Here is a 14,314-nt window from a genome sequence, read left to right as displayed (position 1 = left end):
AGGAAGACTTCCACCTGCTTTTACCTGCATAATTTCTTGCAACAACTAAGCTTTCTTTAGAGGTCTCTTACCCAAGTTCTCACCTGGCTTGTCTTAATATAGTTTGTGAGATTGGATGAAATATCCACCTAAGGAGGCTTCTCAACCTATCTGAAGTACTGCTATATTTCCTGTGCAGGTGGTGCATTCTTACCAGCCATTTCCCTAGGAAAATTACTTCCATGTTGCCAGAATAAATTTGTCATAGAGGAAACAAAGCTGCTGTTTCCCACCCTAGAAACTGGTGTTCTGAAAGCTAGGTTAGGTCACTACATTTTTCCCATACTGAAACTTTTCTCAACTAACTTTACCATTTTTGTGTCATTTTGTTTCAAAGTCCACAACTTGTTACAGCTGATTCAACCACCCATACCAAACATATTTGAAAATGTTTCCTGCTTAGAAAAAATATAGTTATGGGGTGAAATTTGGGCAACACTGAAGTCAATGAGAAATCTGCTATTGATTTCAGGATTTCACCCTAGAATGCTTTATGAGAAATAAAGATTTTGGTAAACAGATTTTTAAAAAAGACTCCACTATTTAAAACAATGCAAATGTCTTGGTTTTTTTTAGGACTCTGACGCTGTTAATATTTCCATTAACTACAATGGGCATTGGATCAGGTTCTAGGTGAGATGCTTTCTGCTCTATTACCACTTTATGCTGTATCTCTAGCCTCTCTCTCATTAACATAAATCTCCCCACTTACAAACACAATCTCCTTAATAACAAAATAAGTAATCAGTATAGATTTTATTAAACAAATGTAATTAAAATTTGTATAAAGGCACCAACACATCATTGGGATGAGAATAAGTATAGTTTCCCAACACCCAGTTTCCACTACACACTACATCAACTGAAATAAAAATGTTCCCTTGATTGCCATAATTATATGTAACAATTCTCTATCTCTTCTTCCTCTCACATGCCCCCCTTGTTTCTACTTGTCCATGCCTAGAACTGAAGGTAGCATTAATACAAGGTGCATAAAGCTGTATAAAGTCTGTTCTAATTAACTTTTCTGATCCTTTTAAAGTATATTTGTCTCTGCATTTCTTCTATTAGAATTTTCTCCTTTTTATGATAGGCCTTGAATTACAGAATTTCAAACAACAGTGTTAAAAGAATTAAATGTTAAATATCACTATAATTCACAAAGAGAGGACCCTGCGAGTCTAGGGCCTCCCTCCTGCAATGAGCTCTGCACAGGAACAGACGTCTGTCCACGTGGTGCTCATAAAAGGATTGGGAGCAGAGAAATGGGGCCAATAGGAAATAGTAATTGTGTGTGGTGTGCAAACAGGGTGTGCTGCTTGTTATTTATTGGGAGTGAGGGCAGGGATTTTGAAAGAGCCTGTGGGAAGTAGGTGCTCAACTCCACTGACGTTTCCTCGGGCTCTTTTGAAAATCCCAGTTTGAATTCAGCACAGCAGCAATCTGAATCGGGAATGTGATGCTTTCACCTTAAGCTGTGATGGCATTTTCTTGCTTCCTATTTGAGAAGCCGAATTTATCAGTTCCCACTTATCTGAAAAAATAGCATGTGTGCCAGATAAGCATAAGGCTACAAACCAAAGTCATCCTACGTACAACTTCCCTGAAGTCAGAGAGTTACACCATGCGTGAAATTGCCCCCTGTATGTATAATAAGGGCTACCATTTAAAGTTATTAAGCGGGCCATTGGAGGGTACAGAGAAATACAGGGATTAATTTAATTTCCAGAGATTTTCTCTTCGGTTAGCAGGCACCCCTAGTTCTATAGCCTGATCCATGCCAGTTTAGTTTGGTTTTTTGTTTCTTATTGCTTGAAAAATGTCAAAGTGCAAAATTCTCTTTTTGGACCTGATGTGCAGATCTCTTTATTGCATACTCCTTACATGTTCATGGCACAGAACTCCCAGTTTCCTTAATGAAGAATTGTGAGCTAAAGAGTTCAATGCTATGCATCATAGAGGAAATTCTGCCCCAAAATGATACATTTACCCACTGAAAATTCTAACTTGAGCTTGTCAAAGTGTTTCTAAAGTTTGCTTGTTACGTGCAATCTGTCAAATTATGCTGGCTATAACATCTGCCTTCTATGAAGCATCTGGTATATGTTGGGGCAGTGTAAAAATACTAATTCAGTAAGCATCAGTACTGAATAGTTAGTTCTGTCACCATAGCAAACAAATAAACATTTTCCAATTGAGTTATGAATCATATTAATTGGTGTTAAACAGGAAGCCAAAGCATAAGTGTTTAACTATGGTCAGAGCTTAAGTACACACAAAATATTTTAAAAAGCAGCTTTGTTCCAAAGAAATACAATTATTGGTTAACCACTGTGATCCTTATGAATGATTAAACTTCCAAGTTCACCAAAAGAGTACCCAGTACTTCCTTGCCTTCCATGTAAAGGAAGACTGTTGTTTCAAAACAGCTGTGCTCTGCCTCATTTCCCTAACTGCATAACTCCAGTTCCAAACCAATATACACTGATGTAACACTGGAGTATTGCAGTGGTGAATCAGTCCCTTAACCTCTGAATCCAAAACTAGTTATGGAAGAGGCATTTGCAGAAGGCCACTTAAGTGTACAGGTAGGCAAAGGTTGTCCAAACTTCTGGGCGTAAGTGCAATTAAGGCATCAAATAAACACTGCAAGTTAATATTTGACATTAATAAACTATCAGCACTGTGCAGAAACAAAGGAAAGAGATTGTATATTAAATCTCATCCATTTCTGATGTAAGAAAGGTCCTGGCTGAGTTCTGGATTTTCTCTTATTTCATCTAGTTCGACACCTGGATTCTGTTCCTGGCTCTGACTCTGGACAAGCCACAATTTTTCTGTGCCTTAGCATTCCAATCTGTAAAATGTGGATGCCAATAGTCTTTCCTCACAGAAGGTTTGTGAACTAAGATATTAATTCATTCATTCATTACATGGAAGATGCTCTGTCTGTCTAGACATCTATCTCTGCATTTCTGCTGCACTCAACACAAAGGTGTCTGAGTGCCTAGGTGTAAAGTATTAGATGAAGAAGTTAATCTGACTTAAAATTGCCTTCAGCACTGCCTTTCTTCTTCTTTTTTTTTTTTTTTTTTTTTTTTTAAAGCAATTGATGGGAGTCATAAATTGATTTAAGTAGGCTTGGAAGAATTAGATTTTTATCAGTAAATGTCAGTAAACATCATTTCACCGTACACATACAAACCGATGAAAAAATATTTCCATTGATAGTAACAGAAATTTACAGATAGGCAAAGTAAGTAAAATGCTGACCAAAAACTTAGTAGAGTTTGATTTAAAGATATTGACTTTGTATATTTTGATGTGATGTTGACAATTTTAAATCTTTAACTTTTAAAAATCAATGTCTACCATTATTAAATGATTATTGTCCAACCTATCCTGTTGTCTGACTTCCCCCCTGACATAATTTCCTATGACTGTGAAAATTTAAATAAACAAAAATTTTAAAAAATTGCTTACAAATAAACATAGATATCTGTCAAAATTATTTTAAAAAATCAAATTCTGCCAAGCCTAATTTTATAATACATAAAAGGAGAGTGTCAGGCATGGCTCATCAGACAGACAGACTGAATAATAGTGCCCTCCCTGCTATCAGTGTAAATGGTGTATGTGATGTTTGTTCACAGCTGATCAAAGTTTCTGAATTATATTTGATCCTGTCGTGAGCTACACTGGACCCAGCCGAATAAGCTGCTGAAGTGGAAGGACTGACTACTTAACTACATTTGAGCAACAATGATAAAAGCTTTTCTAAATTAAACTAGGTGCAAAAACTCTGTCGTTTTTATCTGTAGTAAAGCCAGGAGATGTTTCCCAGAAAGAAAAGTCTCTCAGGCAGTAAGTAGTTGGTGGTGATTGCTTTTTAAAAACAAAATAAGAACCAAGTTGTGTATAACCTTGGATTCACCAAAGACAAGTCATGCCTAACCAACCTGATTGCCTTCTATGATGAGATGACTGGCTCCGTGGATGTGGGGAAAGTGGTGGACGTGATATACCTTGACTTTAGCCAAGCTTTTGATATGGTCTCCCACAGTATTTTTATCAGCAAGTTAAAGAAGTATGGGTTGGATAAATGGACTATAAGATGGATAGAAAGCTGGCTAGATCATCAGGCTCAAAGGGTAGTGGTCAATGGCTCGATGTCTAGTTGGCAGCCGGTAACAAGAGGAGTGCCACAGGGGTCAGTGCTGGGGCTAGTTTTGTTCAACATCTTCATTAATGATCTGGAGGATTGCACCCTCAGCAAGTTTGCAGATGACACTAAACTGGGGGGAGTGGTAGATACGCTGAAGGGTAGGGATAGGATACAGAGTGATCTAGACAAATTGGAGGATTGAGCCAAAAAAAATCTGAGATTCAACAAGGCCAAGTGCAGAGTCCTGCACTTAAATTGGAAGAATCCCATGCACTGCTACAGACTGGGGACCAACTGGACAAGCAGCAGTTCTGCAGAAAAGGACCTGGAGGTTACAGTGGACAAGAAGCTGGATATGAGTCAACAGTGTGCCCTTATTGCCAAGAAAGCTAGCGGCATATTGGGCTGCATTAGTAGGAGCATTGCCAGGAGATCAAGGGAAGTGATTATTCCCCTCTATTCGGCTCTGGAGAGGCCACATTTGGAGTATTGTGTCCAGTTTTGGATCCACTATAGAAAGGATGTGGACAAATTGGAGAGAGTCCAGCGGAGGGCAACAAAAATGATTAGGGGGCTGGAGCACATGACTTGTGAGGAGAGGTTGAGGGAACAAGGCTTGTTTAGTCTGCAGAAGAGAAGAACGAGGGGGGGATTTGATAGCAGCCTTTAACTACCTGAAAGGCGATTCCAGGGAGGATGGAGCTAGGCTGTTCTCAGTGGTAGTAGATGACAGAAGTAGGAGCAATGGTATCAAGTTGCAGCAGGGGAAGTCTAGGTTGGATATTAGGAAAACATTTTCACTAGGAGGGTGGTGAAGCACTGGAATGGGTTACCTAAGAAGGTGGTGGAATTTCTATCCTTAGAGATTTTTAAGGTGTGGCTTGACAAAGCCCTGGCTGGGATGATTTAGTTGGGGTGGGGTTGGTCCTGTTTTGAACAGAGGGTTGGACTAGATGACTTCTTGAGGTCCCTTCCAACCCTATCTTCTATGATTCTGTGATCTTGCATGGATTTTCCAAAGGGTGCAATGGAAACTTCCTCTCTAGCACACCCTTAGGAGACTGTCATATCTGCCTGGCTGTGCTCAAGACTACAAGGAGTGGGAACTAGATAGCTGTATCGTGACTGGAAGTGCTTCTTGGTGCTGAGGGGGCATGGCTGACCGAGCTGGGAGGTTGAACATAGCCCACCCACCTTGTGTAAGAAACAAGGAAGAACTGGAGGAGCATAGGTCACATATTTCTAAAGGTGCAGCAAAACTTGGTCCTCACTGTGCTTTTCCTATCACCAGTGAAGACATTATGCCTAATGCAGGCAGAACGTCTCCCTCCACCACTGCTGGAGTGCTAGAAGTGTTCCCCAGGCCACAGCATTCCATAATTCGGCCCTAAGATGGAAAAATTCAAAGTGTGTCATGGGGCACAATTTTAGGAAGTGCAGAGGATGAAGAAGTCTTGATGGAGAAAGCCCATCCCTGTCAGCCAACCACAGGTGAATATTGGCCCCTAGGGGAATGCTAAAAGGCAGATAAAAACAAATAAGGGTTTGTGATAAAGGCCACTATTGTGATAAAGACACTAATGATTGTGTCATCTCACAGAGGTGAAGAATGTGGCATAGAAAGCACGGAATACAGCACAGCAGTCAGTAATGATATAGGAGCCATATAGCTACAAGGCTGTTCTATGTACTGCAGAATGCCCTGGGGATCTCCTACGTGGCATGCCTGATGCTAGAACCCATTACTATCCTCTATCTGGCTGGCCAACTCCACTGTCGGGTATGTGGAGCCATTGCCCCATCTCAGGGCCGTATTATCCATTAGGCACAGTGCCTAGGGCCTACGAATTTTTTTTATATATATAATTTTTTTTATTTAAAAAAACTATTTATTAATAGCTTAAAATCAAATTAGTTATTTCGGTCAGGGGGCCTACGAAGACAAGTGTGCCTAGGGATTACGAAGGTCTTAAAATGGCCCTGCCCCATCTTCTCTGAGATGAAGTGGAGGGGAGCAAGAAAACTGAGAGGGAGCATTCTCTGTCCTCCCTCTGAGTGCCAAGACTACAATTTTGCCTGGACTCCTGTGGGTGTCACAAGGGGCTGAGGTTACACTCTACCTCTCCTTCTCATATCTGTACCCCAAATGATTTGTGACTGAAGAAATTAAGTATAGACTTTAACTCTCAGAAAGTGTGTTCTTGTAGATGTAAAGTCTGGCTTGAGCTGAACATGATTTAGATGGCCGATAAGTAGAGCCCCAGAGAATCTCTGTGTATTCATGAGATGCCAGCATATCTTCATACCTCTCTCTTTATATCACAATGGTGCACCAAACATCCACTTTAAATTCGTTATGCAAATTGAGAAAAGTTTTTAAAAGAAAGCTTACACAAAGACAAGCCAAATTCTGTTCTCCTCCATGTGTATGACTCCATTAACTTCAACGGGGTTGCACACATGTAACTAACAGAGTTTTGCCTCATTTTTCTAAATGGATACAAAACATCCTCTCAGGAAAACTGTAACTATAATAGAACTGTTACAGATCTGCACTATGGAAGAAGAATTTAATACAGATAATACCAAAGGCCTACATTTTAAAAATGTTTTTGGTATCTCCATTTTGGTGTTCAACCTGAGACACCAAGGCATAGTTTTTTGAGGCACCGAGAACCCTCAACTTAAAATAGGAGGTGCAGGTGCTCAGTACTCAAATTAGAGCCTGCAGGTCTCATGTTGGGCACCCAGTGACTGGACACAAAATTAGCGGTCACTTTTGAAAATTTAGACCATACAGCAAATAAAACAGGAAAATCTGGCACTCAGTGACAAGCAAACACAATTACTTTTATTTTCTCCATCTCTACAAACTTATGACTTTCATCAACCGAGTATCTGAGTGCACAAGAAAAAGAAAATTTCAGAGGTGCTGACTGTTTTATTTGTAAGGGACTGTTCCTTCAAAGAGTAACATGAGACAACAATATTCAATCTGGAACTGAGTAAAAAGTTTGGAACAAAAAATATTTGATAAATGTAGCAGATATTTTTCTGCTCATGAAATATCCACAAACAGTTTTCTTAGATTTATTTGTTATTTGAAAATATTTTATTAATTTTCTGGCAATGTTTTTAACTCCATGGACATCAAACCATTGCCTATGAGTATAATTGAGCTCCGTTGGTTAGTGGAGACTGGGCAGGCCTTAAAGGCCATTCTGGCATTGAAGTCTACGAGTCTATGAAATAAGTTGCGTAGTATTATTTCTCTTCCCTGACTGGACAAATGTGGAAGCAAATCAGTATTTCTGCATGCCTGGTTTCAAATTCAATTTGGGCAAATACTCATGCATGCAACTATGAAATTAATGTCCTGTGAACTTTCATGCCAGTCAAGTTTGATCACATGATTGTTCGCAGAACGCTGACATGAGAATTGAGCACATGGCTGAAGCTAATTCATTGAAAACATTGAGTGAATAGCTATGGAAAAGTTTTGCAGTATTCATCCCATGCTAGTTCAGTCCAAACGGTGTGGTTGCTGAACTTAGGCAACTCATGGCACTGCTTGAAGCAAGTTGGGTTTCTCTCACACAGCCTCATGAATACACAGTGTTGTACACTCAACAAGCAATTTGAGAGTATCAGTTAATTTAGAACCTCATCCTGCACCATGCTGACCAGCTAGGGGCACTCGGCATCTTGTAGAATGAGGCCTTTTGTGAGCATGAGGAAATGTCAGATCTGCAAGATTCTTTCTCCTCCTACTCCCACTGCACAGTCAGAGATTGGGCAGGGGTAATGCTAACTATTGAAGGTACTTACGTGGGGGACATCACTGTAGGATCTGAGGCTCAAATCTACAATGGGATGTAGGCGTTTCAACGCCTCCTCCCCACCTCCAGCTGTTTTGCTTGCAGCTGGGTGTGCTTTTAAAATGCCTACCGGATCTGGCCCACAGATAAGATAGGCAGGGCCTGGAGCAACACCAATCTTCCTCTGGTTTGAGGATCACCCTGGGGCTCAGGCATGAGATAGGTGCCCAGGCACCTACACTAAGGCGCTGTGCACATGGCCAGCAGCAGAAACTTAGGCACCTTAGTGACTTTTACAATGAAAATGTAAGTGTCAAGAGATTGTAGGAGTCTCCAGGGTGAGGTGGCAGCTCAGCAAGGGTTTTGAGGATCTCACTTGGGTCTAAATTTTGGACTTGGTGCCTATGTCTGTCTGTGGATCTCGGCCTGCGTCCTTTACCAGCTTTAAAGTATTTACCTTTAGAATACACCTATGAGATAGGGAAGCACTATTATTATCTATTTGATAGGGAACTGAGGCACAGAGAGACTAAGTAACTTGCCACGGAGCAAGCACTGTGGCACAAAAGGCCATTGAATACACAGGGGCTAACGGCTCACTTTCTCTAGATCCCAACCACTACACCAGCCTTCCTCCCACAGAAAACCCTGCACCCTGCTGCCTTTTCACCTTAAATGGGGAGGGCCTTAGGTACAGTGAGTTCTAATATTCACCCCACTGCTAAAATAAAGCAGGTCATTTAGTCAGCTTTTCAGAAATTAGCATGGCACTTAGCTTCCATTTCACAGATCTTTTAAAGACATCTAGTGACTGAAGCTGAGGTCACCAATATGTTTAGCTTTGGCGTCAAACTCCTACAATCCTCCAGCTTCAATACAGACCAGGAGCAGGTGTGCATCCTTTTCTTGATTCCTACCCATCTGACATCACCTTCCTTTACTATCATGCTCAATACAGCTCATTTATCTGGTGCAGAGGACACAGCAAATGCAGTGAACTATGTGGCTCGATGTGATGTACATCAGGGGAAGGCATCCCCTGCTTCTCACAAGCTAGGGTTATTTTTAAAACTTGTTATGAGATTTTTTTGAGTGCAGGCAACACTGAGGCCTTTTAAAGAGCTGCTTACAGAGCAGATTCCTTGTTCTCTGTCTAATCGTTTATCTTTCATGGTGGATTTACTTGCCCCCAGTTTCCATGTTACTGCCTGACTCTCATAGGAGACTGGCAAGCAATGCATGGATAGTGAATAAAAGGCTGAAAGTTACGAATCAGGTGAAACACAATTATTGTAAATGATAGGCCTGGACCACACCTCTGGCTCCAAACACCCCTGAACTTGTACTATTTGTTTATTACTTGTATTATGGGAACACCCAGAGATCCCAGCTGAGATTGGGCCCTATTTTGCTAGATACTGTACAAACACATTTGCTGCCCTGAGATGCTCTCTGCCCTGAACAGCTTACTTTCCAAGTAGCTGAGATGGACAAATGGCAAAGGGGAATAGAAGCAAAATAACTTGCTCAAGGTGATACAGCCAGCTAGTAGCTGAGACAGGGACAGAACCCAGGTCTTCTGACTCCTAGTCAAGTCCTGTCCTCTAAACTTCACTGCCTCTCCAAGAGCTTTCAGGAAGCTCTTATTTGGCTCGGATACTGGATCTGAATTTTATAGCTTTCCCCTAATGAGTTGAACTTAAAAGCGGTATCCAAAGAACCCTGAAATTTGGATCTGAAGTTTGAAAATTGGACCTATCCGTGAAATAAAGTATAAACAGCAAGATAAACTGTTGCCCGTCTTGTAACTAGGCAGGAAAATGTTGCTTTTCAATTGCCCTATGACTTTTGCAAATGCTGCTGTGAGTTTAAAAAAAAAAAAAAAAAAAAGTTGGATACCCTGTGTAGCTTGAAAGCTTGTCTCTCTCACTAACAGAAGTTGGGCCAATAAAAGATATTACCTCACCCACCTTGCCTCTCTAAAAGTGGGATACATTTCTGTATTTGAATGCTGAATGCTGAAAAATATCTAAGTCAGTCTAATGTATTCCTGTGTCTTGCTATGATACTTACTCACATTCCCTGTTACTCATTCTCTGAGATGGGCATACACGGAAAGCAATACCAGTTTTCTGATTGTTTGCTTGGTAGGGTTTTTTAGAGTTTTGTTTGTTTGTTTGCTTGTTTGTTGTCCCTTTGGGAGGGCGAAAGGGATGTGTTTCGTAAATTTCAGATTCCTTTAAGACAGCTATGTTTTTTTTACATCAGTGATCTGCTTTTTTTCCCAGAAGGATCTTTCTCTGTTTAGTTCTGTTCTGTGGATAGCCCTCAGGCAGGCTGGAATCTGGGTATGACTCATAGTCAGAAAGTTTTGTTGCTTTGGAGACTTCTACTACCACCACCGCAGCACACAGTGAGCACTAATGTATGCTCCTCTCTGAACTCTCACATATCCCTCACCCTACATCTCCTCAACTAAAAGGAAAACAAAATTCTCTGTTTATAAAAACAAGTTGTTGGTTTGTAAATTAAGATTCACACCATTCTGTATCCTTTATGGACCATTTTTCAGCCTGTATAGAATTTAACTACTTTTGTTTCTAGATCGTAAAGTCAACAGTACGGAAATAACTCTATAAATATATAGTCTGCCTGCAACAGCTTTTAGGTCTTGATCCAGCAAGGCGGCGAGCCCATGCTGTGGTGAGAGCCTTCAAATCTTGTTGTAGTCAATGAGATTTAAGAGTGCTCTGTACCTTTCAGCATTAGGCCATATTAGATCTAAATCATTTCACCAACCTACACTGAAAATGCACAAAAGTGCAGTTGTTCTGATACACAAAGAATAAAATGTTTCCTTGAAAGTACCAGCAAAGACAGGCTTTACCTCCCATTCTAGAGGCAGGATGGACTAGGATTGCATGATATGACTGCTGGATCTTAAACAGGTTAGCGTTGAATGGATATCTGCTGTTTTCCCAGATTCCAACAAACTTAAATGACATTGCCCATGGCCTTCACATGTGCAGTATAAAATTCCTCTGCTAAAGCGGGAGCAATTCCATGGTTTCTCTGACTCAGATGGGCCCACGCAACAATTTCCATTGACCCAGATTTGCTGAAATGAACAAAATTGGAATAAAAAAATCTGACCAGAGAGCCAGAGACAGTCACATTGAGTTTTTGCTTGGTTGTTGCCTATTTTTATCATTTCAGCATGGGGAAATCACCAAGATCTAGGGTTCTGCAAACAATTGGTTTAGGAAAAGTGAGCTGCAAGCATCTGGATCAGAGAAAAACTGTTCCACAGGAAAGTAGTTTAGAGAAATCCTGGTCAACATCTTTAACAATGTAATCTGAGTTCCACCTGATTTTTTTTTTTCCTATTCCTTTATAGGGTTCTTACAGCAATCATTCCTGGCCAGTAAAATCTCCCTTCCTGTGTTAAATATGGTAATAATGTTCCTTCAGTGTCTCATCCACCACACCCTACTACCACCAGGCAGGACCGAAGCAGAATTTTTTCCGGCCCAGTACAAACTTGTAACATGGTCCCCACCCACACACATACCCATGGGGATTGCAGCCTGGGCGGCCCCCCAGGGCCTCCAGGCCCCGGTAAAGTGTACCTCCCCCCCCATGTGGGGGCCCTGCCACCAGGCATTTGCAGCCAGCTTGACTCCAGCAGAAGAAAATATGGGCACGTCTTTCAGTTCACACAGCCTGGGGCTTCTGTATTTGGGCTCCCCAGTTACAGCTGCCTTCTGTTCAGCTTTCACTGTTGGCTTGAAAGCTACAGCAGCGTCAGCAGCGGATTGGTTACGGGGCGGAGGGATGCCCACAAAACCTAGGCGCCGAGCAGCAGCAGCAGCCCCTGCGCCTGGTGCTGATGAGCACCACGTTTCCCTCGCACTCGGGCAACAAGTTCCGCGGCCAGTGGCTAAGGTGCGAAACGCCTAGCGCCGGTTCAGCCCCGCAGCGGCGGCTGCTCCCCTCCGCCGGGCGGCCTGCGAGATGCCAACTCCCCGCACAGCCCAGCTGCTCTGGGATCACAAACAGATGCCGCCAGGGCTGTGCCTGTGTACAGGAGGCGATCTGTGCACGCCGCTGAATTAGCCTGCCTCCCCCCCCACACACACACCGCCTCCTTACGTCTGCCCGGGCGGGAGGTGGGTGGAAGGGAAGCAGTTCATGGACTGTCACAAGTGTGATGAGCTGCCGGCGTCTCTGCACCCGCTGTGCCCGCTGGCCTTGGGCGCTGCTGCTCCAAAACAAACCCCCCCTCAAGAACAAAGCAGCCCCAGCCTGTCTGCCCCCGATCTCCCGTGTGTCCTGGCTTGCAGATCTTACCTTGACCACGTCGTCGTTGAGACGCTTGGGGTCCCGATCCACCAGGTCGATCTCCTTGGTGTGCACGTCGTGCATCGCCTTCTCGCTCAGCTCCTCGGCCATGCTCTTGTTGTGGGGTTTGTAGATGTTCCCCTGCTCGCGGGCGGGCGCGGCGTACAGGAACCCCTGGGGGGCGGGCGGGCGAGGGGCAGAGGTGAGGCGCTCGCTCCCCGGAGCTGGGCGGTGGGGACCGGGGGTAGGTTCACCCGCTCATCCAGCGGCGTGTGCGGAGCGGGGGACCCTGGGCGCCCAGACTGAGTCCGGCTGGCGTTTTTAAACGGATACAAACAGCCCACACCACACCCCTCGCCGCTCGGTACCAGGCAGAGCACCGGCTCCCACCGCCAGGGGTCCCCTGGCAGCGCACGCCGGGAGGGAGCCCTGCGCGCTTCGCCAGCCCCCGCCCCGCCCCGCCCCGCCGCGCCCCAGCCCAGGGGAATGGGCCCAGCCCCGCTGCATTCCGCCCCGCTCCAGTCCCCCCCCGAGCACCCCGCAATCCCAGCCGCTGATCTCTGAGCCGGGCCGTTCCCAGCCCCCAGCCCCAGTCCTCCCCACCTCAGGCCGATCTCCAGCCCCCTCACTTCAGAGGCACGTCTCCGACCCTCGCTCGCTCTGCGCCCAGCCCCGATCTCTGCCAGGACCGGCTCCCATCTCCAGCCCAGCCGCCTGCAGCGCCGAGTCCCCGATCTCATCCCGCAGCCCCGCTGCGGGTCCCACCTCCCACCGCGTCCTCGGGGAACCTGCCGCTGCCTTGTTCAACAGGGGCGCCCCAGGAGACCTGCGAGCGGGGGGCAGAGCGAACCCCCTCCCCCTCAGCTGGGGCTGGCTGCCTCTTGCTCTTTGCGCCGCATCATACCTGTCACTAGTGCTGGGGCGGGGGAGGGGGGGGGCCGAGAAAAACAACCTGCGGCTTCATTAACACAACCCACGAAAAAAGCGGGCAGCGCTTCACCTGGCCCCTTGCGCTTTGCGGACCGGTCCCTCCCGAGCCAGGCGGTTCCCTACAGCCGCACTGGCAAGCTAAAGAGCGGCACGGAAGCAAAGCGATCGGCTCTGGCCGGGGAAAGTAACTTCTCCAGCGGTGCCGAAGAGATCAGATTTCCAGCAACAGGGAGACATAAACCCCGCTTGCCCTCCCTGTCCATAACCACCATGCCCCCCCTCCCCCCGCGCGCAGCCTATCTCCTTTGCTGGAAGGGGCCGCGGTCAAGAGCGAGCTCGGTCAATAAAAGTGCCAAGAGCGCGCAGAGAAGGCAGCGGGAGCTGAAGCAGGTACTTGGCGCCCGGGAGGAAGCCGGAGCGAGAAGGAGCTGAAGCGGACGTTCGAAAGGATCCCAAGGCAAAATCCTACCTCTGATTCTACGTATTTGCTACCAGACATGCTGTCCTGGGCTGGATGGAGAGTCTGAGAGAGGTTCCACTGAGATTTAATTTAGCTGAGCTGAGAAAGGAAGATCCTGTATTGTAAAAAAGCAAGGGAGGGGGAGGTAGCTAGAAGTGAGACAGCTGGCTGCCGGCCAGGGTTTGTTCTGCTTGCTTTTGGCTGGGATGACAGCAATGGTGGGTCTAGGCACATCCCCAAAGCTCTGGGAGCAGCCGGGGGTGGAAAGGGGGGGGGGGAACCCCCCCCCCCCGAAACTGGACTTTCCCAACCGTGCTCTGCCTGTGCAGATTTTGAAACCTGGGACAAGATTGCTTTGCCAGTCATGCAACAATATTTCCACTCGAACAGCGATCCAAGCTGCTGGCTTCGAAAAGGAAAATAGATGTATTTCACTTTGCATTGCGAGGGCGGTGGTGGGAAGGAACCAAATTTTAGCCCAAAGACCACAAGCTCCTCGGAGCTGTCTCTGTGCTCTTTTATCGAAGGCAGAAGCCCCCATTCCCTTCATAACTTCTGCCT

The 14,314-nt window shown here is 45.0% G+C and overlaps 1 protein-coding gene across 1 annotated transcript in view; it reads right to left on the bottom strand.

The window, feature by feature from the left end:
• CAV1 (caveolin 1) overlaps positions 1-13,895 on the bottom strand; it is a 36,897-nt gene extending 23,002 nt beyond the window's left edge. Inside the window, exons 1-2 of the mRNA XM_067564242.1 lie at positions 13,763-13,895; positions 12,373-12,537 (exon numbers count right to left, since the gene is read on the bottom strand). Coding sequence (XP_067420343.1) covers positions 12,373-12,537; positions 13,763-13,792 — 195 coding nt within the window. The 5' untranslated portion in view covers positions 13,793-13,895. The remainder of the gene's footprint in view (positions 1-12,372; positions 12,538-13,762) is intronic.
• Between the last annotated feature and the right edge of the window lie 419 nt (positions 13,896-14,314).

Source organism: Emydura macquarii, unplaced genomic scaffold (assembly GCF_026122565.2).
Source record: "Emydura macquarii macquarii isolate MOO-44397 ecotype Brisbane River unplaced genomic scaffold, CSIRO-AGI_Emac_v2 contig_2636, whole genome shotgun sequence".
NCBI lineage: Eukaryota > Metazoa > Chordata > Testudines > Chelidae > Emydura > Emydura macquarii.
Note: the sequence above shows the minus strand (reverse complement) of the source record. Positions and strands in the feature narration are given on the sequence as shown.